We start from the raw sequence: 25,133 nt of genomic DNA, 5'->3' as shown, positions 1-25,133 counted from the left end.
AGCTGTCATGACATGGTTTGTACCAGTGGGCCCTCAACAGCCTGTGAAAGACAGTAATGTGATAGCCGTCAAGAACGTTGTCAGTACATAAACATTCATTTGGCAGTTTACTAGGTAGGGCAGTATATTGATATTACATCATATTGTGATATGAGACTAGATATCATGATGGATATCATTATATTGTGATATGACATAGGCTACATGTTGTCTTTTCCTGGTTATAAAGGATGCATTACAGTTTAGTGATGCCATTTGCTGAACTTACCGGACAGTTTTGGCTGTTTTATTTGCCTTCACGCAACTAGTTCATGGGAAAAGTGGACAACACAAGTGTCACAGTTTAGAAAGGCTGTGCTAAGTTGTGTTAAAATTTTGGCCACCAAAATGGGGGAGCTTGGTAGCCCATGTGACCAATGCTTTAAAATATTAGTATCTATACCTGTTACATATGCATTTTCATGCAAGACTGTTGGTGTTAGGGTAATTTTATGTTATGTTTATGTAATTACTAGCTGAATCTACCTGCAATTGTCATTTTCTTGAATGTACATAGAATTTCTGTGGGTCACATCATAAATATCTCTTCATACATCAGAGTGATTCCATAAAATGTAGCTGTTTGAACCCTCTAGTAATCTATTCATCAGTGTTAGTGCATGAATGTCAGAAAAGCTAATCATCACGTGGATTTAAGGTCCAGATTTTTCAGAGAATCTACAGACTGCAGCCGTGCACATACACATTTTATTCACACACACAGACACACTCACACACAATCAATGCAGGCTCATGACAATGCTGATGGGTAAATGCACTGGTTTCCCACAGGGCCACCAGGGGCCAGAAGGCTTTAATTGGGAAGACCAGATTCTGCTCCCTTTCTCTTCTTCGTCTTCACCCTCGCCTGCCCGTGATAATGCTGTTTGCATATTAATACACTGCCGTGTCACTCACTCAGGCTCACAGTCAGTCAGCGGGCCAGCAGGCAGTTGGGTGGAGGTGGTGGAGGGGGGGCATGCAACAGCCAAATGGGTTTTTTCCTTTCCTACCAATAAAACACAGTTGATCATTGGCTCCCTCAGCTGCTGCCTCCTCCTTGTCCTCCTTTTCTCAGTGAATTGAAGACAAAATGAGTTTTGTACCTGAGAAAAAAAATCATTTTTAGGTAAAATATGAGAAACACTCTCGTTGATGGATTTATTTCACATTGTTGTTAAGATCAGACACTTTACTTCTAATTATCAACTAACTAGTTAGAGGCTGAACTGTGTGCATTGTAATCAAAGTGGTAAATTGGTATTGTGTTTTCTTAAGTGCAATAATAGTACTTTATTTTAACCAGGGTCAGTTTGTTATTTCTCTAGAGTCTTTTTAAAGAGATAAAGTATTTGTTCAATTTGTCAAACAGAACTTCTGCATATCATTACAACTTCCATTAACTCTAATGTTAATAGGAGAGAAATAAATAAAAAAAAAACATCAGTATTTCCCTCATGAATTGTTTTCTTTCTGTTCTTCTTCTTCCCTTTTTGTTTTCTGTAGCTGGTGGCTGGCAGTGTTGTGATGGCTTTCGAGGAAGTGTGTCCAGATCGCATCGACCTGATCCATAAGAACTACAGAAAGCTGTGTAACCTGTTGGTGGATGTGGAGGAGTGGGGGCAGGTGGTCATCATCTCTATGTTGACGCGCTACGCCAGGACGCAGTTCACCAGTCCCTGGAAGGAGGTGAGGCATTCACAGCCCTAAGGATTGAAAACAATGGGGATCCATCATAAACTTACTGTTTGTTTTTTACAACCCCAGTTCCACAAAGTTGGAACGCTGTGGAAAACATAAATACAACACAATGTAATAATTTCCCAATCCTTTCTGACATTTATTCAATTATATACAGTACAAAAACAATATATTAAATGGTTGAAATGATAAACTTTGTTGTTTTTTTGTAAATATATGCTCATTCTGAATTTCATTCCTCAACACGTTCCAAAAAGTTGGGACACAAGCAAATCCTCGGAAAGTTTTAGAATACTCAGAAAATACCTGTTCAGAAAGTAGTTCTTTATCTCTGTTTGAATTATGTTTGTGAAACATTTCATTGGCCAGCTGTTTAAGGAACTTACTGAACCTTTAAAAAACCAAACCAAAACAAAAAATGTGTGTTTGTGGCCCATTTTTGAAGTTTACACCACCAGGCCATCAGGAACCAATGGGCTTGAGGCTGAAAGTTGTAAACAGGCTGGCCAACATTAGATTGTAACATTTGAATTCAGCTCCTTTTTCCTTTTCTATATTTAGATGTGTTTTTTAAATTACCTTTAAATATTGGAGCCATTACACAATATTGGATTTTTGTATATAATGTGTTTCTGGGGAAATATGTTATGACTCTTAATACAAGAGAGGTTAAGAGAGAAATTGAGTATTTAGACATTAAAAAATATTTTTTCTAGACTTAAGTCTCCCAATATTAACTATAATACAAGCCAATAATCCCTTAGCTCAAATAGAAACATGAATACCACAAAAAGTTATATTTGGACAAATGACAAACAATGACAAACGTTGTGGGATGTCAGCATTCATCTGGCAGACATTTCTTGAAGATAGTTTAATGCATTAGTGTGATGCATTGTCAGTCTTGGGGTGTAAAGGTAACTAGATTCCATTACAGTTACAGATAAAAACGTAATCCGATTACAGGAAGTTAATTGCTTATTCTTTTGTTTGTTTTTCAGGGTGCCACATTTGATGAGAATAATGAGAAGACATTCTATGACTCTGAGTCTGAGGATAAGAAAGAGCAGACAGAAAAGCCCTACGTCATGGATCCAGATCACAGACTGCTGCTCAGGAACACCAAACCTCTGCTGCAAAGCAGGAACACTGCTGTGAGTTAGCTGGACACTTCGAAACAGACATATACAGCTGTATTCAAGACGCAATAGAATCAACACACATCTGAAACAAAGATGATCGAAATTTATTGTTAAATGTGTGGGAAAGTGTAGGATGTGTAAATGCTTTTTAACCTGTTGAGAGACATAAACATTGAGTGCACTTCTCTTAAAAATAAAAAGCTGCACATAAACTAGTGTTTGTTACTGCAGCCCTGTATGGACATTTATGCACTTTCAAGCTCACTTCCCAGCTGTAAAACCTTTCAAGATACCTTGTCTTGCACAAATACAACACACATTCCTGGACACACAGCACAAAGATGTGAGAACACACACACACACCTGCCATAGTGCACCCCCCAAGATTGAAAAACAAAAAAAAAGATAAAAAACAGTGAGTGCAGATCTCCATCACCCAGGAGCCTCAAGGTCTCTGTCGCTGTGTAGCAGCGGGAGGAAAAATGCTCCCAAATGAAAGTGTTGATTAAAATGTGACATGCTGTGTCTTTTACTTGCGACAACACAGTGACATCCTCCATCTTCATAGACGTCTGAAGCCCTTTCATTCTGCCTGCAACGATGGACACACGTCCGCCTGCTATTTAAAGCTCAGCTGAAAAATTACCTCTACAGAGTCACGTCATGAGTGCCTTTGGAGAGCCTGAAGAGATGCATGTGAAGGAATTTAATTTTAGCTTGAGTCGACAGATGGTACAGTAATATTCTCTAGGTGGTGTAATGATAATAAAAATAAGGCACTTAAAAGTTACAAAGTGCTTTTTAGGGTGGTGAAAAAAACAAAATCAAGCACATGTGACATGTAGAATTAGAGCAACAAAAATTGAAAGGATTACCCAGGAAATAGGGGCATGCATCGTACTGATAGAGACAATTCAATACACACCTCAATACATATTCAACAATATGATGCATCTTAGAAATTTTTAAATAGATAATAATTTGTTATGATACAGTTCAGCCTTGTCACAATGCAATGCAATATGGTGCGATGCAATGTGTGAATCTTTACATTTTGATCCTATAAATACTTTATTTATAGGGTACTGTTAGTTGCAATCCTGATAGTTTTACTGAATCCAGTAACAGGAGAGACAGAGAAAGTGGAGATTACAGTGGTGTTAACATCTTATTAGGAAACTCATTAGTAAATGACACACTGTAGCCCAATGAGAATCTGTGAACAAACTTTAAAACTGTTTAAAATGCATTTTTGCAGTAGGATGATATGCTACTTTGTTTCATATGAAGAGTGCTGTGATTCTGATTGAATTTGACCGTGTAGAGGAAGTGGGGTGTGGAGGATCAGTGGTGCTACGTGTTACCTGCTGTCCCAGTGACATGACTTCTCTATGGGTCGGAGAGTCATGGCTCTGTACACGGCTGTCTGACACTTTTTTTGGATAAATGATTTGCAGCAGTGTTTCTCGTCTTTCTTATAAAATCCAAACTTATTCCACAATTGCGCGTTACGAAAGTGTGGTGGTATGACATCAGTTCTTTCACTGTCTGTTTTGAGGACATGAACAGGAGAGACAGGGAGGCGCACTTGTTTTGTGTGAGCGAGGCAGCAGGCATCCAGCGAGAGCGAGCAGCCAGAAAATTAAATCCATCTTATTTCTGACTGTGTTTTTAGGTGGTGATGTCTGTTGCTCAGCTCTACTGGCATTTGGCCCCTAAACATGAGGTCAGCATTGTCACCAAGTCACTGGTGAGACTACTAAGAAGCCACAGGTAATAAAAATACAGTATGCTGCATCTCCCTGTTGGCCTCACCTGAGTCAGCTGTTGTTGATGTCTGAACATGTTATTTTCTGTCTCTTATGCATAGAGAGGTGCAGTATATTGTGCTTCAGAATATCGCAACAATGTCCATTCAGAGGAAGGTGAGTCTGCTTACGTACAGCAGAATAATTATGGTGACTTAGACTGACAAAGGCTGTCCAATAACATGACTTGTATCCAAACAGGGGATGTTTGAGCCCTTCATGAAGAGTTTCTATGTAAGATCTACAGATGCCACACATATCAAAACGCTGAAGGTAACTACAACTTTATTTTGTGCATACTTTACCACAATATAGGCTCAAATAGGGGCCAGTACGATTTTGAGTTTGAGAAATGATGTTCAGAAATGATTTCACACCCTTTAGTTGTGTATTATCCTTTTTAAACCTGTGAAAAAGTCAAGTTAGAGAATATGTAGACAAGACTGGTATGAGAAAATGCACAAATTATCCCCAGTATGAGGTTACGCAATGACAAAAAGAACTGTTTTATGAACATTTGAGTGCAGATTCAAAATAAAAACTCAATGAAACTCTACACCCAAAGTTCTCACACTGAAGGTAGACATGCATACGCACATTTTAATTAAGGTAGAAATTTCAATCCTGCTTTTCACTGAAAAAACAAGGCCAAGAACAGTTTTCTTTTTCTAAAATAATAAATTTTATTCCCATATTTTCATTTTCTTTTCTACAAACTACAAATGTTTTCTATAGATAAACTTGGATTTAAAATAACTTCTGAACACAGTTTCACAAGTTAAAAAACTTATTGACCCTTATTTGACTCCACACATCAACCAACCTCTCTCCTATATTTTTCATAGTTGGAGATCCTGACCAACCTGGCCAATGAAGCCAACATCTCCACTATTCTGAGAGAATTTCAGGTTTGTATTTTGTTTCTTTTAATAACCAGTGGTTTACATCGACTGTTAAGTTAAATGGTTTACACTTCCTGGTGACTCATCTCATCTTTTCTCAGACCTACGTGAAGAGTCAGGACAAGGCGTTTGCAGCAGCGACCATCCAGGCCATCGGCAGATGTGCCACCAACATCACTGAGGTTACAGACACTTGTCTGAACGGTCTGGTGCTGCTGCTTTCCAACAGAGATGGTAAAATACCTTCCTAGATACCAGATATCCTCAGTGTATTATTATGCTGTGACTGTCTGGTTTTGTGTCACTTGTGAGAATTTGCTGTATTGTCACTGCAGAAACGGTGGTGGCTGAGAGTGTGGTGGTGATCAAGAAGTTGCTTCAGACTCAGCCCACCCAGCACAGCGAGATCATCAAGCACATGGCCAAGCTCTTCGACAATATCACTGTATGATTCATCATTCAATTACTCATACTGTTGATACTTTTATATTGGTTCAGCTTGAAAGTTTAGGGGTTGAATTACTTATTAGTCCAGACCTGATTTTCAGGATGTTGTTCAGAGTTTGATGTGAAAACAACTTTAAAGTACTCTGAGTGACTTCTGTTCTTTCTCTCTGATTTGTGACATAAACTTTCAGGTGCCCATGGCGCGAGCCAGCATCCTGTGGCTGATGGGAGAGTACTGTGAGAGGGTGCCAAAAATTGCACCTGATGTTCTTCGTAAGATGGCAAAGACTTTCACAGCAGAGGAGGACATCGTCAAGCTGCAGACTGTCAACCTGGCAGCCAAACTCTATCTGACCAACTCCAAGCAGGTATAGAATAAAGAAATAGACAAAGAAAAGTCCAGAGCCAAGGGACAATTATTGTGCTGAAACTGAACATTGCGCAAATATGGCACTGGATTAAAGGTACTGATTTATGAAATTAACATGGTAAGTATTAAAAAAGAGAGATAGAAGATTCCTGTTATCTAAATGTGGACCCGTGAATGAATCTTTTAAGTGTTTTTATTTACAAGACACAGCTTTGTCTTGCAGCAATTGAGCACTTCTGCAGCTCAGAGCTAAATGCTCAGTTTAAATATAGAGCTGTGAACGAGACAGCTTTAACGTAATGGAGCATCTCCTTGCACAGCTTGGTGTCTACAGGCCCATTCAGTTAGATGGGGTGATTTTGGCCTCTGAGCCGGGTTTATGAGCCCAGACGCTGCCTCCTCAAACGAGCACATCATTACACCTCTTGCTCCTCGTAATGTGTCAGGGCGGAAAGAGAAGGAGAGAGGGAGAGACAAAGACTAGGCAGAAAAGGATTTGGGTTATAATGTTGCCTTCATGGCAGTAGTAATCTTTGTTTTTATGCCTGCCTCAGTAATATATGTCACCGCAAATGCTTTTTCTGAATGGTTTACTTTTCCAGGTTGGAATAAGAACCAAACTATGGGGGCGAGGAAGAGACAAAAGGGGTTGAAGTCATAAATGAGCAGTCGTTAATGTCAACTCTTGCTTTGTTCAATAGATTGTATGTGAAGTTTATGGTTATATTCCAGATTATTGAGGAAAATCACAGCATTTTGGGAAATGCTGATTTACAATTTCACTCATAAATGCTTGCCTTTATCCCTGTCTGTTGTCTAACATGTCATTCTGCTTTTCCCCAGACCAAGCTGCTGACCCAGTACATCCTGAACCTCGGCAAATATGACCAGAACTATGACATCAGAGACCGAACACGCTTCATAAGACAGCTGATAGTGCCCAACGAGAAGAGCGGTGCCCTCAACAAGTATGCTCGACGTATCCTGCTGGCCCCTAAACCGGCACCAGTGCTCGAGTCTGCCTTCAAAGGTACTTCATACATTCATAATATCACCCTATTATCCTTATTTTGAAACACATTAAATCCTCTAAATCAGCTGCAATTTTAAATTAAATACGATTCCTCTCTGGTAATTCATCTATTTCTTGTCTAGTGGCTCTATTTCGAGAAGTATGCAAAGTTGATTCAGGCGGTGGTTTTATTATTCTGGTGTGTCTGTCTCTCTGAAGGGCAGTTAGGTCAGACCCCCTTTACCTTGGACTAATGAGATGGGTAAATAATTGAGCTAATGCTAACCTTTTTCAGACACTCCGAGGAAAAAAAAATCTCCCTCATTTAGCTGTCTCTTCTCTCTCTCTCCCTTCTTGACAAAAGGGACAGAAACGGCCTCCTGCAACATTAAAATTCAGAGGCAGTTTGCACCTACTGGATGTTTATGGAAAGCGTTAACCACCCCTGTCATTCTTAATATTCACAAGTGAAGTCTTTTTTTCTCTTTTTTTTGTTAGCAAAGCACAGTTTTTAGAGCAAACCTCCCAAGGCACAGACACTGATTATCTTCCTGTGTGAGAGAGAAGGTGTGAATGTGTGCACACCAAAACAGAGATGGTATTAAATGCATGCACAGGGTTTGCAAGAGGATTCTTTCATCCTGTATTAAAGGGACATGACAGATTTTTTGATGCAGGGTTGTATGAGATATTTATACAGTGGATATTGGTCTCCAGTTTGGAGAAGCAGCAGAGATTCTGGAGTTGGACGCTACGCAATGTACTGCTGTGGACAGAGTATGCAAATAAAATGTGTTTTAGCCACCTTAATCAGTTCAAATGGATAGTTCACCCAAAAATAAAAATTTAGTCATTATCTACTCACTCTCATGCAGATCGATTGTTGGATTTAGTTTTTTTTGTCAATAAAACACTGCTGGAGCTCATCTTATGTAATTTAACTTTACTAAAGCACTGACATGCCGTTCACTTGTGCATGCACACCGTTTCACTACATACACCCAGCAAAAAAACATATAAGTCTTATTTATAAAGTAACCAAATAAATAAATATAGTGGACTAAAAACAGTATTTGCCCCTGACTTGTAATAGAGTAAAAGTATATTGTAGCATGAAAAGAAGTATACATACTTCAAATTTGTTCTTAAATGTAATGAGTTACATTCCATCACTGCCCTTTGCTTTTCACCACTCTCAGCTGTTCAATGCAGTGATTTTTTGTTTCATTTTCTGCCCCCTTTTTTTTTTTTTTTTTTTCAATTTCTCTTTTCTGTACTTTCAGATCGAGACCGTTTCCAGCTGGGCACTCTCTCCCACAGCCTCAATATTAAAGCTACTGGATACCAGGAGCTCTCAGACTGGCCAGCTGTTGCTCCTGACCCGTCTGTGAGGAATGTGGAGGTCATTGAGCCTGTAAGGAACCCACCTTCCTCACACACACTCTTCATCACAGTCTTAGTTCATACTGTATCTGTCTACTTCTAACTCAGAACTGTTAGTTTATGGTAGTTTATTTGTCTTTCCTCAAACAATGAGTGATGCTAGTTCCCCACTGTTTTAGTGTGGTTTAACACACCATCATTCATTATTGGTTTTGGTCTGTTTTTTTTAGAGCTGCAACAAATAATTGATTAGTTGAATACTAGAAAATTAATCTGCAACTTATTTGATAAGCAGTTGATCATTTAAGTAATGTTTTTGGGGCAAAAATGGCACAGGTTCAACGATAACAAATATAAACATTTTACATTTTTCAGACAATTTGTTGACATAGTTTTGATCAAAAAAGTCATTTCATGGATAAAATGGTCAATAGACTAAGCTACAGTAGGGATGTAACAATACCAAAAGCTCAAGGTATGATAATATTATTTAAAGTAAATCTATGATACAATATTTATTGTAATATTAAAAAGAAAAATGCCTCTGCTTTCTGTCTTTAATAAAAGTAGCCAGCCATGACCTAAGCATGTGCAAAGACTTGATTAAGTGAATGTTTTAATTTTGTATATATAGTTGCAAAAAAAAAAATCAACGCAGTAGTCATTAGCAGTCTTTTTGTAAAATAACAAACCTGTAAAATAAAATATTCAAGCATGTAACATCTTGGGAGATATCGTCACAGTCCTGTAAGGTGTCGAAACATTTTCTTGTTGCAGTTTTGTGATAGTTGATACATTGTTACATCCCTAATCTATAATGAAAATAATCAGTAGTTGCAGCCTTAGTGATTTTTCAGTTCATTAAAGATCATATTAAAGTATTGTTGAGGTAATTTTCCCCACAGGAACCTCTCAATGGGATGTCATTTCTTTTAAATGTTGTTTATATTACAGAAAATAACTTCTCTGAGCAATTTTTACTGGTTTAAAGAGCAAAGCGCCAGAAAATAAAATATTAGGAAATAAGCATCACACACTTCAAAGCGCTCATTAATAAAGTGTTTCAACATAACATGAAGGGTCATGACTATCAATACTCACAAGCACTTGTTCAGCACTACTAACTAAATGAAGTGCCAGATTGAACTGGAGCCGGGTGTAACGATGAGCAGTGTTTATCTGTTTTTTTTAACAAGGGCATTAACATTATGCTGGACACTTGGCTGACGTATTTTGGACCCAACTTAAAAATTCTTCTGAAAAATGTGGAACGGCCTAAAGAAATTGGGGCTGCAACTAACAATTATTTTCATAGGCGATTATTCAAAATATCAGAAAATGGTAATTTGATAATTTGAAATATTCTAAACCTCTTTCCAAAAGAATTGAGAATTGAAGCAGACCTGTTTGAAGAAGACATTCATTGGCCGCCAACATCATTTTCCAACCTCATTCTGTGGGGTGCTTCAGTCTGTGGTGCAGACATTAACATACATCGCTCTGTTTCATTCAGCTCAAAGACGAGAACTTGTTGTGCCTCGTTATAAGTTAAAGAACAAAAAAGTTATTGATTGTGTTTTCAGTCTGAGCACCAGCTGAAGCTTTATTGTTGTTACTTTGTGACAGCTAATGGGGATCCTGATAAAAGAAGAAACAACAATAAAGCAGGACACAAGTGGCTATTTCAACAAACTTCATTCCTTGTTTTGAATATAACATAACATTTAACAGAAAATATATCTGAGAACTAAGTGCAAGTGATTAATTAATTATTTTTTAATGTTTAATGTTCTAGTTCTGTTGCTTTTCTGTTCTTTCTTATTAAAGCAACTAAGAGTTGTCCTCCTACAAAGCAAAAACTATATGATAATGCCTCTGATAAGGTGCTAATAATTCAAAATGCTCTGCCCTAAATTATGAATTTAATCCTTTTTAGGTGAAAGAATGGGCACCGTCGGTCGGGAAGTCGAAGACAAAGCTATCCAAATCTGAGGACAAGTTCTACTCAGATGATGAAGATGAGAAAGAAGATGAAGGATCTGAGAGCAGTGGCAGTGAAGACAGCAGCAGCAGCAGTAGCAGCAGTAGTGGTGAGGGTTTCTTTCTTTCTCTGTTTTTGAAGGTAAATGTCTTGTTCAATTGTTTTTCTCCTTTAGATAGTGACAAAATGTTGCACTGTTGTCCTTGTGGTGCAGTTAATAATATCCTGAAGCGTTTAATACTGGACATCCCTAAATTCTCATTTGGGTGTCTCTGAAAAAATTACGACCATAGATGTGAGTTTGATTTCATGAAAGTGTAAGAATTATATAACTTTAATCCACCAGGCTTGTGTTTGACATGTGTACTGTATGTGTTTCTGTACAGAGTCGGGCAGTGAGAGTGAGGAGGAAAGCAGTGAAGAGTCAGAAAAGACCTCCAGTGATTCTGGAAAGAGTTCCAGTGGATCTGACAAGAGCTCCAGTGAGTCTGAATCAGAAGAAAAAAAGAAGAAAAAGACCAAGAAGGCACCGCCGAAGAAAAGCAAACCAGCTGCTGCTGACAGGTACAGTGAAGTCCCTCCTGTCTGTGAGGCTCTGAAAGCATAATTTTTCTTCCCTGTGAATTTGGTGTGTCCAGATGTTACCTGTTTCTTTCTCTTTTTCTCTTTCTCACTTAGCTAATTAGACAGGTGTGTGTTTGTGAGCGCCACCCAAGTCGTAGTCGACCACAAATGTGATCAGTGCTTTGCTGCATCAATAAGCTCAAACTCCCATCTGTTCACAACTTCAGCCATTTTTATCATCTATATGACAGCCCACCTGCTGGCATCATACTTCTTCCTTCTGTTCAGTTTGAACTTTTTCTTCCCTAAACCCAGAAAAGTATTTTTGCCAGGAAAAAAAATGAAATTGATGAGAATTTTAATTCTTATACTTTCACTGACTGAAGTGTGAACAAAGATGAAATACACTGCAAACAAGATGTGGGCCATCAGAAACAGTTGGGTGAAAGAAGAATTAGATGCACACTCTGGTAAATGGGAGAAAAGATTAGGCTTATTCCAACATGTTTTGGCTCATGCCTTCTTTATGCCTGAGTAGTGGAGCCTGAATAATTCTCTGACTTCAAGCTGGAGCCTCTGCAGCAATTTATGTTTGTGTTTCATTTGTTTTTCTGGGTTTGAATCTCTGACAAATTATTTGTGGCAAGTGGCAGTGAATTCAGTGTTCACACCACAACATGGACTCATAACAATAAGTCATAACTATATTAAAATAAATTCATGATAACAATAGTAGAAAACTCAAATCCAAACAATTGGTGTAAAAAAACATGCACATCTTTTCTGTTTAAATATGTTGCTTAGTTAGTTAGTCTAGTCACCACTTAAGTGGGATGTTTGGCCCTGTGTGCAGCTACGACCCATGTTTGTTTGTCTTTATTTCTTGGTATTGTTCATACGTACATGGCTGTGTGTGGATGCAACTCTTAGGTCAGACTGGTGTAGTTAGTCACATAGTTAGGCCAAACAAAAGCAGGACAAAATTAAGCTAAAATTGAGGTAAAATTATAACACAAGCACCAGAAAATAGAAGAAATGCATGTCAATAGAAAGTCAACATGGCACGTTGGGGCCAATCCTAGTTTCTGTCAGATTATTCCACATATCTTATCCAGAATAAGGTTTTACCCAACTTTCTGAAACCAGAATATGTTTAAGTGACAAAAAACATAACCAGGATAATCCAGACACCATCATATCATAACTCATGCACATGTAAACACAATAAATATACTGCATTCAGAAACCAGGATAAGATGTTTACATGCCACAGGGGATACTCCAAAAACTCATAACCAGGACACTTGCACGCATGTAAACACTTAACACTCTTAAAATGGGAAAATAACCAAAGCTCAGTCAACAGATTCTGAGCCAAATCCATGTTTTTAGAAAGAAGAGAAAAAAAATAATCCCATACCAACAATATAATCTGTGAGCCACACACACCTACTGTACTGTGTATACACTTTCTCTTTCCATCTCTCTCTCACACACACACACACACACACACACACACACACACACACACACACACACACACACACACACACACACACAGAGGCATCAGGCTGGCAGAGCTGCTAGAATATCGTTAGTGTGAGTTCCATTAACAAGCTAATCAAGGAGAATTTTCCTCCAGTAGCGTAACCCACATTTACATGGCTAATGGATAATGACTTTTGATTGGTCATTTAGCAGCCTGGTGTTACCAATGAATGAGATTTGAGTCATTACTGCTGAATATGCTCACGTACACTCTCTTACACACTGGCAAATTTAGTTTCTTATGCACTCTACTTCATTTCCTCATGGACACACAAACTCACACTGAATGTACCTGATTTCGCTGTGTGACAGGCCGGCGGCTGACCCTGTTCTCTCCATTAGAGAGTATAATTAGAGCAACTCACCCCAGTGCTCAAACACACACAAACACGCACACACACACATACACACAGTAATTAGAGCAGCTCACCCCAGTGCTTCCACAACAAACACAGCATAATGCCCTCATTATGGCCCAGTCATTTCAGGCAGGGCCTAATCAGGCCCACAGTGATTTATATCACTTTTTCCTGTTCGCAGCAAATGAAATCTGTAGGCCAAATTAATACTGGCTTTTCATCATCGCCCAAGTTAAAAAGCCAGTTACCGTCACAATTCCCCTCATTAATTTAACGGCTGAAAATCCCAGGCAGGCGGAGTAAACACTCATTATCGGGACAAATTGAAGAGGGACAGAGCAAGTGAAAGAGAGAGGAGAAAGATGGAAAAAATCTTTTTGACTGAATTAACTTCACAAACAAAAACAGATTGATCGCTGTTGTTCTGACGGGGCCGAGCTCAAGCTTTCAGTTGGGGTGGAAAAAAGATGTCGCCAAGTTTGTTTTTCCTGTTGTTTTCGAGGCTGTTTGTTGAAATGATGAACAGGGAAGGTGCATTTGTTTTATGTAAATGTTGGGATAATGTCATAAAAGCATTGCATGTTTCACTTAAAAGCTGAATGAAATAAATAGGCAGTGCTGTTGTACTGTATTTTTCGATGCTTCCTCCATCCCAGCATTTCCCAAACTTAAGAATTCCACGGCCCGGTTTGAAATCTGAAATTCTTCTGCAGCCATACCAAAACTTTAATCACAACTCTGATAAACACACAGGACTAAGACTCTGTAAAAACTGGTAACCCATCCACATACACATAACAATTTGTAAACATGCACATCTTCCCATTGTAACTCTTGTTCAGCGAGTGATGACGTATTCCAACCATGATGATTCTCTGCCACTGATGAGCTTTAAGATATGTTCTGTTGTTAATGTAGAGGTCACCAAATATGGCGTAACACCTGTTAAAATATGTCAGATAAATAGAAAATAACATGTAATTTTAATCCCATGGCTTTGTTTTATTAGTTCTGATGACCCTCTGTTTTTTTTTTTTTATATAATTCAAAGTTTGTTACAAAATTAAAGATGCATCTCGCTTCTCACCTTCTGTACTGTCATTGCCCACCAGGGGTCACGGCCCACACTTCTCTGTTCTATTCTATTACCTTTATTGACGCCATGTCTGAGGTGAATTTCTGCTGTTCTTGTGTGTTTCAGTGACTCAGATGAAAACGGTAACGGACCTGTAGCCCAGGCTAGCAGCTCTTCACCTGAAAGCTCCTCCAGCTCAGAGACGGACTCTGAGGACGACTCTGATTCAGACTCTGTCACACCACAGAAGAAGAAGAATGATGCAAAGTCCAAACCCAAGGTAACGATGTATTTGGATCTAGGATGAACAGATGCTTTAACTGAATGGCAGAACAGTTTCTGACTTTAAGGATGATTGTGCACTGACATGCACAACAGTGTGAGCAAGTCTGCAAGTCCTTCAAAAATATAACATGTTGCACAGCTTTCCCCCGGTACAACATGCTTTATTCTTGGGTTCGGTGTTTTTTTCAATTATCGGAATCATTATTTTTAAATATCTGATTGCAAATAATTAAACTGAAAAATTGCGATACTACACTGCCTCTCTCTGTCTGTGGTCTCGCTCAGTGTCCTTTCCACGACACTATTCAACTACTGCTGCTATAGCTTAATCTATAATAATACACAATAATCGTTCATCAGCTGATTCATTCATCAGTTGATTTATATATTGTATTAATCCTTTATTTATTATCTACTCATTTTATTAGTCTGCAAAATGACCAAATAAATGTGTGTATTAGTATTTGCTGCCGAAAATGTAGTGGAAGTCTAAAGTAGCAAAAAATAATATTCTAAATTTTGACTTATTGGCCTACTTTATTACTAATAATCGGTATTGGTCGATCCCAACCTTATTCACAGTGTTTTTAGCTATCTTACCTTCTTAAGTTCTCTGAGGTTTAGGGCTGCAACTAATGATTATTTTCCCTGTCGATTAATCTGTCAGTTATTTTCTCAATTAATTGATACATTTGTTGGTCTATAAATTGGCAGTAAATTGTGAAAAATGTCAGTCAGTGTTTCCCAAAGCCCAAGAAGATGTCCTCAAATGTCTTGTTTTATCCACAGCCCAAAAATGTTCCGTTATAAAGGAGCAAAGAAACCAGAAAATATTTACTTTTAAGAAGCTGAAATCAAAGAATTTTGACCTTTTTTTTCTTAAAAATTACTCAAACCATTAATTAATTAACCATGAATTAATCAATTATCACAATAGTTGGCAATTTATTTAATAATCAGTTTAATAATGAAAGATTAATCCACAATGGAAATAAATGTTAGCTGCAGCACAAGTTTGATAAAAAAAAACAAACAAACAAACATTTGAATGCAAAAAATGCGCAATAAGCTAAAACGTAAATGATATAATTCTTTGTTCTCACAAAACTCCCAGCCTGTCTGCGTATTGAAAGAGTTATTGGTCTTCATAATGGCCTTGAATTGATGGCTTTGAAGAGTGGCTACGCTGTAATTAATGTTGGAGTAAATTTCATTTATTATATGAAGAGCTAGACATTAAAAATAGACAAATGACAGTTTATATAGATCTTCGTATCCGTGGTAACACACTACATGCAGGTCTAGTTCATTATCTGGCACTGAACACAACAGATCTTTAGTTGGGGCTGTTATAAAACATTAATCCACCCTAAAGCACGTAGTTCCAACTCATTTTCTATCAGAATTGAACATTCATCCCGATCCAAAATATTCTATAATATCTTAAATATATGAGGTTTAAACTGGTGTAGAATATGTGATATTATTGTAAGCAGGATAATGGAGAAACACCATGTTCTCAGAGAGGAGTTGTTCCCCAGGTACACATGTGGCGAGAGCGTCAAAATCACAATTTATACTGCGGGATATAATTTTGCTCCTCTGTTATCAGCTTTATTTTTTCTCCTCTATTGTTTGATTCGTCCCCTTTTCAGCGCTCGCTGTCTTTTTCTTACCTGTTATACTCATCACATTATCTCACCCTCCCTTTCCTTTTCTGCACTATGAAATTCTCATTTCATACAGTTTGTCATTTGGACATGGCCTATGAATTATGCATCTTTCTCTCTCCCTCCTCTCACACACCTCTCTCCTGCTCTTCCAGACCTCCATTTACTAACAAGGTTTCCGTCTCTATTACCGCCACTAAGCAACAGTCAGAGAAGATCTGATAAGATACGGCCTCTAACTTTATTGTTTGTTTTCACTCTCATTCCTCACTCCCTCCTCTGTCCTGTTGTTTTGAGGTTTTTTTTTTCTTCCCGGCGTCTGCTCAGGCTGGCGTATGCAGAGTGGAATTTTATGGTTCTTTATGTGACGTGAATAGTGCCGTGGTTGGTTAGGAGGCTGTGGAGAAAGGGTGATAAAAGCGCTCGTATGTTTAAATGCGTTTTTATTGGGCCTGTTGTGCCGCAAGCCGGAGGCGCGTGTTGTAATTCCCACAAGTCAACACCTGACAAGCCGGCCTCACTCGCACGAGGTGGCGTGTATCGGTTGTGACACGACACTGTGCATGACTGGTCATCGGAAATTCCAGACGTGTTACATATAAATGCAGAGTATCTGTGTTTTTGGGATGAACGTGTCACATCTGGAGAGATGCTGTCAGCAGAATTGAAACATTTTATCCTCTGAATATCAAGACATACAATTCCAGTACTTTAGTTTTTAGTTGCCATTTTTCTGTGTTGCTCATTGTTGTGTTTGTTCTTCAGGTGGAAATCAAGTCCAAGAAGGAAGTCTCCTTACTGGATCTAGATGACTGTAAGTTTATCTTTACTATATTTAACTATTTTTCCAATATTTATCACCCAACTTCAGAGGCTGTGATTAACATATTCTACCTGGCCAACATCAAACAGGAGAAAGAGAAAGTTAACAAATTCCTAGAGAGGAAGTCTAACATCTAATCACCCAGATATTTTTCTCTGGAGCTGAAGGAGTCACCAAAAGAGAGCTAATAGGAGAGTAAATATTGGGCTAAAAGCGTGTAAACAAGGATTTGATTGCGTTGTATTTTGTGTCTTTGTTGATTATTTAGTCATATGCCTAAACGTTAATGTTACCTTTGCCCACAAACTTTGTGATTTTTCATCTTTAAGTTAGTTACTTTATTTTTAACTATTAGCTTCTACAAATTGTTAGCAGTATTTACTGTTCATTTTGTATATAGTATTGTATTCTGATAATCACCTCAGTGTCTTAGGTAATATTGGAAAGGTTAGCTAGCTTGCTATCATTGTCTTCTTCATTGATACTCAACAGAAACAAAATAAAACTCAACACCAACTTGATTCATTGTTCCACTGTTCCAACAATCAACAACCCTAGTATGGCTGAAATAAACTGTTAGTTTGCACATGAGCTTTGAAAATATTCTGGCTGTGCGCGCAGTTTCTCCTCGCTGCTTCTCTGTGGGAATAAATGATTTATTCCGACCAAACCAGAGTTGGTGATTGTTGGCACAGTGGAAAGATGAGCCAAAATGTTTTAATGATGAAGACGGTGCAACAGTATGTTCCAAGCTAACTGTGAAAGTGTGGTAATTAACTTGAGGATGAATAAGCACTTAACTGAAACAAACTTTTGAAAACATACAAACCTGTGTCTTCCACGTGTATTAACTGCTATATTTACGCAAGATAAAAATGGCCCATGATTGAACCCTAATGCAGACATATATTATAATCAATAATATGTCAGTTAATGTGTTCTTCAGAAAATCAATTATTACATCTTTTAAGTTACTACATGTGGAATATATAAATTCTAGCTTTTGGCACCCCCCAGTGGCAGCATAAAAAGACATTACAATGGACAGCAGTGCTTCCCACTACTCGATAGTGTCTTTGACATGCTTGAAGTGCCTGTTTTCACTCTCTGTTTTCTCTGTTACGTCCTTCAGTTTCTCCCGCTCCCACAAACGCTCCAAAGTCTTCGTTCGTCTCTTCGAGCCTGCTGTCCGACCTTGAGGGCCTGTCTCTCTCCAACATCTCCTCCACCATGCAGGTTAGTATACTTGTGTGTGTCGGCATTAGAAACACACGGGGATGACATTTCCTCTATCACCGTGTGTTGAGAGTCGATTGTTCCTCTCTGTCTGACACCGACAGAACAGCAGAGCGGCGTATGAGATGGTGAAATGAGCCTCTCTCCCTTGTGGAACATTTCTGCCTCAGACGCCAACTATTGACCTTTTCTGCCTTCTTATATTTATAGCCAGTCAGGACGGTGCAACTGCTCTCCCTGTTTCCTGTATCTCTTATAGTCTGTCTCTCTCACCCTCGCTGTCTTTTGCTCTTCCACACCCTTGAACTCTATTTCTGCGTCTCATCTATAAGTCCACCCGCTCTCTTTCTCCCCCTCTTATCTCTCTCCTCCTCTCTGTCACCTTCCATCTCTCTCTGTCAGATGTTGTGTCCCCCGTGTCTCGGCGTTGTGTATATCTGATGGTTGACCTTTCCTAGTGTGACGGCTCCTTTCTCTCCTCAGTGTGTGAGCGGCTCTGCACGTCTGTGTATTTTCTATCTTGTCTGTCCCCCCTGGGAGGGAAATGTCCAGACCATTCTTTCTGCTGTTGCTGTGTCTATTTTGTGTCTCAGAGGCAGCTCTGTGGTAAATCTGCTGTTTGAAGATTTTAAATCAGAATATTGAAGGTGTGAATCTGTGCTTTTAACATGTTATGCATTCACAAAGGTATTTGACATGTTTTTATTTTAAAATTTATTAGAATTTGGTTTATTTAATTTATTTATTATGATTTAATTTGTTTTGCTGTTAATGAAGTACTTATACTTATAAATTGGGCTACAGGTAATGACTTTTTACTTAATGACTGATCTGTGGATCATTTTTAATAATTATTTTAATGACTAAAATGTCACAAAACTTAAAAAAAAAAGCCAATCATAAGTTTTTAGAATTGCGTGTTGTCTCCAAACAGCAGTTAAAAAACCCAATAATATAAAATTTAATTGATTGATATTATAAAATAATATCAAATAAATTTGCAATTTAGTTCTTCTGGCTTATTACCAGACTTGAGAATATTCTAAGTGGCATCTTAAATTAAAAGAGAGTTGTACAGTTAGTGATATTATTTATGTCTTTAAAGCAATAATATGTGATGATTACTGCATTAAAACGTCAAACAACACTAGATATGTTATATCTGTTGTTGAGTTGTGTACTTGCATTATCCCAGATGTTTCCACCAATGTTCAAACACAGAGAAATACGCATTTTATTCAAGGTAACTGTGCGTTACCTGCAAGTCGATGCTAGTTGCTACAACTTTGAGGAAAACACGGGATACATCAGAACATGAGGAGGGAAGTTGGCGAATGTGACGAAATGTAAAGTGAATAAAAAATTTCCACATTAGCTCATCCATGAACATGATTTCTGCCTGAGTCATGTCAGATAGATTTTCATCAGCTATGGTGGTTGTTTAAATGTGAAGATAACTACACCTGTGATCCCATTCCAGCAGGAGAAGTTACATATTATGAATTTAACTTTATTTAGTGCTCAAACTGTGAATCAAATATTCTATTCAAATGAAGGAAAGAATACACAGCTCACAACTTGACTCTGTTATGCAATGCACCTGGCTCAAAGTTTAGCTAAGCTAGCAAAGTTTAGGCTAATTAGTCATATCAGATGATATATGTTTTGTTCTTTTTCCTCACTGATACTTGATCCAGTGTTTTTTGGTCAGTATTGTGCACCTTTTTCTGCACAATTGGCAGGTGCAGTTCAGTAGAAAGAAGACAGTTCCTACATGACATTGCTCACAACAAGGTCTGTGGATAATCTTGAGTGACTAGGTGATGATTTCTGGAAAGAGACATTGCTGTTGGGGTTTTCAAATGTACTTTTGGAACTTTGAGCACCACAAGCTGAGTTCCATTTAGTTCCTTTTTGTTGGAGAGAAGGCAGACATCTTTACGGCCAACATCTTAACTTGGCAACTCACACCAGAACTATCTAGATGGATAAATATCAAGCAACAAAATTCATCTATAAGCACTTTAAAGTTAAAGAGTTTCAGTCAAAGCATGTTAAGGATCATGCAAAAGATGCTGTAACTGACTTCTCCAAGTTTGTTTTATGGTAAACAGTTTGTTGACCTCCATGTAAACAACTGTGCTCCTGCTGCAGCTGTCTGAACAGCCTCTACACTGTCCCAGCTCTGGCATTGTACTGAGCTTTGTGGCGAGTTACTCTATATTCTGAGTCTGCCCATCAGTCCTGCCCGCCTGTCAGTCAGCGTGATTGACAGCTGCTCTCAGGACAGCGTTTATGCAGCGCGAGTCTTGTTAGTCAGTCTCTCCTTCTCAGGTGAAGGCCACGCAGTAATAGAGAATAGAAATGCAGATTAGAACAGGGAACTTTTTGCACATCAACATCTGATTTAGAGTCAATTCTATGCATAAATACATGATGGGCATCGGGATTCATAGACAAGGGTAAATAACCTCACCTTTATTCACACACACCCCTCCCTGTGCATGCACACGCTTACATATCAGCTCACGCACACACACACTCGCACACTGGCCCCAGTGTCATTTCTATTTCTCAGCAATCTGCCCACAGAGGCAGCGAGTCTGTCTCAGCTGAGCGCTCGGGCCCTTTTAGAGAATTACTGCATGGTTATCAAAGGCATTTAGATTAACCCTGGTCACTGTCTTTGACCCACCTCCTCTTCTGTCTCCTCCTCCTCTCCCCACTTTCTGCATGCTACCGCTCTCTCTAATAACATTTTGACATTAGGATCTCTCACAAATGCCTCTTAAATCCCCCCCCTCCTCCCCTCCCACCCCAAACCTCTTCCGACCGCTGTCCGTGTGTGCGGCGGGGTGGCTGAGGCTGATAACTTTTCATTCATAATTAGCAGTCAGCGAATGGGGCTGCATTGGGGGGAAATTGAACTGTCAGCGGCGGGGCGCAGGGCGTTTGACCCCATCACGCCCAGAGGGGGCCATCATAATTTGTTCATTTGGTGTCCATCAGGCGGGCGCCAGCTCACCCCCTCCTCCTCCCCCGTCTCCCTCCTCACCCCTCTGACCTCCCCGTAGTGGGCGCTCTGGGTTCACGTCTAATTATGAATCAGCAGAAGGACCCTGAGCACCACGAATATAGCAGCCCCTGCCCTCCAAACCTCCTGCTGCCACTCAAACTGCGGAGATTGCCTCTTAAATAGGAATAAATGCCCACGCAGAAAGAGCCAGTCACTGCAGTGGCCTACGCTGCAAGTGGAGAGTTTGGGAAATGTTTGTGTTTTAATGCAGCTGTTGCAGTATTTATTTTCTTATTAGTTTGGATTAGTAACTATGGTAGGGCAGTTTTTTGTCTTTGTGTGTGTATACTTGGGTATAGGTATGTTATTTTATACAGAAAAGCTTCAGGGCTTCAACTGTGAACACAATTGTTGTATATGCCAATGGCTCTCAACTCGGGGGTTGCAAGATAATTTCCGTTTTATAATTGCTTTTTTTTTAAATAAGCAATGTGTGAGGGAAAATGAATGATGTCCCTGTTACATAACAGGAAAAAATGAAATTCAGCTGAAGGTATGACAGGAAAGGGGGTAGAGAGAGGGGGAATGACATGCAGCAAATGGGTCACAGGCGGGAATCGAACCAGCGACCACTGCAGAGGATCAACAGCCTCAGTACATGGGGGGAATGCTCTACCAACTGACCTATGGGAGCACCCAGGCAACAAGATTTTAAAAGGGAGTTTGTCAAAAACTGAGTGAAGGAACTAACTCCAGTATTACAGAAAAATGTACTGAATGAAGTGATACCTAAAGCAGACATGTTGACTGTAAAGATGCCGTTATTTCAATAAATCTAAAAACAGTAATTAAAGCCAATTTAATTAGTTGTTGATCTGTCTATGGGCAAAGCATGTTGCTTTCATGTGTTATATAAGGGATAATGTAGAGTGAGCAGGTTATTATTGTGTGTGCAGCAGGTCCAGCTACAGTTTAAGATGTACGTGTTCATTAGTTTAAACGATAGTTGGTGACTACATTGTACGCAGAGCCATGTAGAGAAAAGGTTAGGGCAGGGGTTGGCAACCTGCAGCTTCAGAGCCACATACAGCTCTTTTGCCCCTTTTCAGTGGCCTAAAGCGATACTTAGATCATACATAGAACAAAAGTCTTAATATTTCATCAGCTAAAATGTGCATTATAGTCTACACCTTTTCCTGTGAATTTTGCCAATGGCTAGTTTTAGGTTTCTCTGGGCTAGCTGAAGATCCCCATTCCAAAAAATTAAACTCTTTCAGGAAAATATTCAGGAGATTTTAATAGCTGCGGCTCCAGAAAGACAAAAATGGCTCTTTTGAGAGTAAAGGTTGCAGAGTTAACTCTCTCTCTCAACAGTGTTGGTTGTACCTAATGACATATCAGCTAATTTGATTTTTAAATTTATTCATTCTGGTAACGCTACGCAGTGGTTAACTTAATGTTAGCTTAACATTAACTTCAGTGAATAATGTCAGCCCGTACTGTCTAACGTCCTGTGAACCAGCTATAACTTGGGTCGCTCGTTATCTTCAACATAGATTCATGACTTTAATCAATACGTCTGGATGAAAAAATATTTCAAGAGATTTCAGCAGCAGGGCTTTACTTTCAGCATCTCCCACACAAAAAAAAAAAATTAGTCTATAATAAATTTTTTAATTGTATATTTTGACATTTTTAGTAAATTAAACTATTGTACACTTTGCTTTTGATGTGTGTAGTGTGTCTGTGGCCTACATTCTGTCAATTAAATGTAATTTAACGAGGAAGCAGAAATAATAATAATAATAATGACTCTTATTAGTTTAATGTAAGTGTAAAGCAAGACCATAGATTAATATCATGTTGTACCAAAAACAAACAAACAGAAAAAAAAAACAACAGCTGAAAAAGTTGGTAGCACTAGTGCTTCCAGTTAAGAAGTCAGTCTGTAGGATCTGTCCAGTCAGTCCTGTTTGTCCGTCTCTGAGGTGACAGCAGTTATGAAGGTGGTCCTTAAATCTTAATTATCGTAGGTGTGTTTTCATTCTTAGCTGCAACAGACTTGCACTTGTCTCAACAAACCATTTAGCAAATTAATTACTGTGAACAAGCGACTTAGAGTCTTAACCTTTTATTTTGAAATCTGTGTACATGAATATGATGACATGTTCATGCCTGCATGAACTAATTGCTGTGGCGTTATGCAGCTCCTGTCTTCCAGTGATGGAGGGAGTGTCCAGATCCTTTATTAAAGTAATTATCAATTAGTTATTGAGTTCTAAAAGTATTTTTTCTTGAAATAAATACAATAAAGCAAGCAGTCAAGTGAGATTATTTCAACCTGTTTTCTATAGAAAATGGAAATACTAGTAAACACTGGTTTCTTCCATGTTCTGTTGCGTGTTATTGTATGCATAATGTACTTTGATCATTTACCAGTGAAGTTAAATACTGCACATTAATATTGATCTATGAAAGTAACAAGGAATCTCTTGTAATTCATGTGCTAATATATTTTATTTGATCCTCTTAATTTACATGTCTTGGAAAAGCACACATTTGTAGGTTTGTATTGAGTATTTAAATCGCATGCTTTAATTCCTGCGTGCATTTAATTCTTTTTAGAGCTAAAATCTCTTTGCTGGATTTCTTTGTCTTCTTATTCACTATTCCTACTGACTGAAACTTCATCAGCAGAGTTTTTCAGTCATTTTCAAGCAAAAATGCAAGAAAAGATGGTTAACTTCTTAAATGTTGACTTGTTTGACTTCTTTTATAATGAGTGAAATGGGTTTTGGACTTAAGAAAACAGCGAATAATGGCCATTGCAACTTTCCAAAGTTTTTCAGACAAAACAATTAATTGATTAATCAAGGAAATAATCAGCAGATTGATCAATGATGAAAATAATCAGTAGTTGCACATTGGTAGAATTCCTACCTGCATTTAATTTTGTTCAGAGCTTGGTTGATTAATCAACTAGATGATTAACCTCAGATTTATGAATTAAATGTAGATTATCTCTTATCTCTATCTCTAGTCTTTCTCAGTTTTTCTGTCACAATTTAGATTTTTAGGTAATTTTTTATGCAAAAATGCCAAAAATTAATTGGTTGCAGGTTCTTATATGTGAATATTTTCAGTATTTTTTACCTTCTATTATAGTTAGTTGAATATTATGGACTGTGTGATTGGAATTATTTACCATTTTCTAACATTCTATAGACCAAAGGATTATATGATTAATCAAGAAAATAATCAGCCGATTGATCAAAAATGACAATAATTAGTAGTTGTACCCCTTGTTCTTTGCAATATCATGCTAACACAAAGAAACTGTTGCCAGTTTGTTAACAATACTTGCAGAGCTAGATGAAGGACAATACTTTCTGAATAACACTCCTCTATTATTGCTAATGTTCTTTAATGGAAAATTTCAAAATTAATCATTTCAGAATATCCAATTTACTGACAAATTGGCATAAATTAACTAACCTCTGTCTATATGTGCCAGAGAGACTTCTTGTTACATTAAAGTAGTTTTAGATGGCTGTAGTAACATTTATTTAATTCAATTTGCAGTCAAGGTCTTTGTGACACCCCTCAATTAATTGTCATCTCCTGACTGAGGGGAACAATTAGGCGCTAAAGTCAAACACATGTCCCTCACCTTAATCCTCACAACTCTTGTAGAGCATAATGAAATCCTGTCCCTGCTGCTGGAGACAGACGGCGTCTGAAAAACAGAAATGGATTTTCAATATATGCCCAT

The 25,133-nt window shown here is 38.3% G+C and overlaps 1 protein-coding gene across 2 annotated transcripts in view; it reads left to right on the top strand.

Moving 5' to 3' along the window:
* ap3b1a (adaptor related protein complex 3 subunit beta 1a) overlaps positions 1-25,133 on the top strand; it is a 76,130-nt gene that overhangs the window by 23,102 nt on the left and 27,895 nt on the right. For both annotated transcript variants that reach the window (XM_084745429.1, XM_084745428.1), the window contains exons 7-22: positions 1,546-1,728; positions 2,742-2,894; positions 4,558-4,655; positions 4,753-4,807; positions 4,892-4,963; positions 5,536-5,598; positions 5,694-5,826; positions 5,928-6,037; positions 6,231-6,407; positions 7,253-7,439; positions 8,705-8,835; positions 10,741-10,894; positions 11,172-11,349; positions 14,458-14,611; positions 17,052-17,100; positions 18,242-18,345. In XM_084745429.1, coding sequence (XP_084601555.1) covers positions 1,546-1,728; positions 2,742-2,894; positions 4,558-4,655; positions 4,753-4,807; positions 4,892-4,963; positions 5,536-5,598; positions 5,694-5,826; positions 5,928-6,037; positions 6,231-6,407; positions 7,253-7,439; positions 8,705-8,835; positions 10,741-10,894; positions 11,172-11,349; positions 14,458-14,611; positions 17,052-17,100; positions 18,242-18,345 — 2,001 coding nt within the window. The remainder of the gene's footprint in view (positions 1-1,545; positions 1,729-2,741; positions 2,895-4,557; positions 4,656-4,752; positions 4,808-4,891; positions 4,964-5,535; positions 5,599-5,693; positions 5,827-5,927; positions 6,038-6,230; positions 6,408-7,252; positions 7,440-8,704; positions 8,836-10,740; positions 10,895-11,171; positions 11,350-14,457; positions 14,612-17,051; positions 17,101-18,241; positions 18,346-25,133) is intronic.

Source organism: Lutjanus erythropterus, chromosome 20, assembly GCF_056507025.1.
Source record: "Lutjanus erythropterus isolate fLutEry1 chromosome 20, fLutEry1.hap2, whole genome shotgun sequence".
Taxonomy (NCBI): domain Eukaryota; kingdom Metazoa; phylum Chordata; class Actinopteri; order Lutjaniformes; family Lutjanidae; genus Lutjanus; species Lutjanus erythropterus.
Note: the sequence above shows the minus strand (reverse complement) of the source record. Positions and strands in the feature narration are given on the sequence as shown.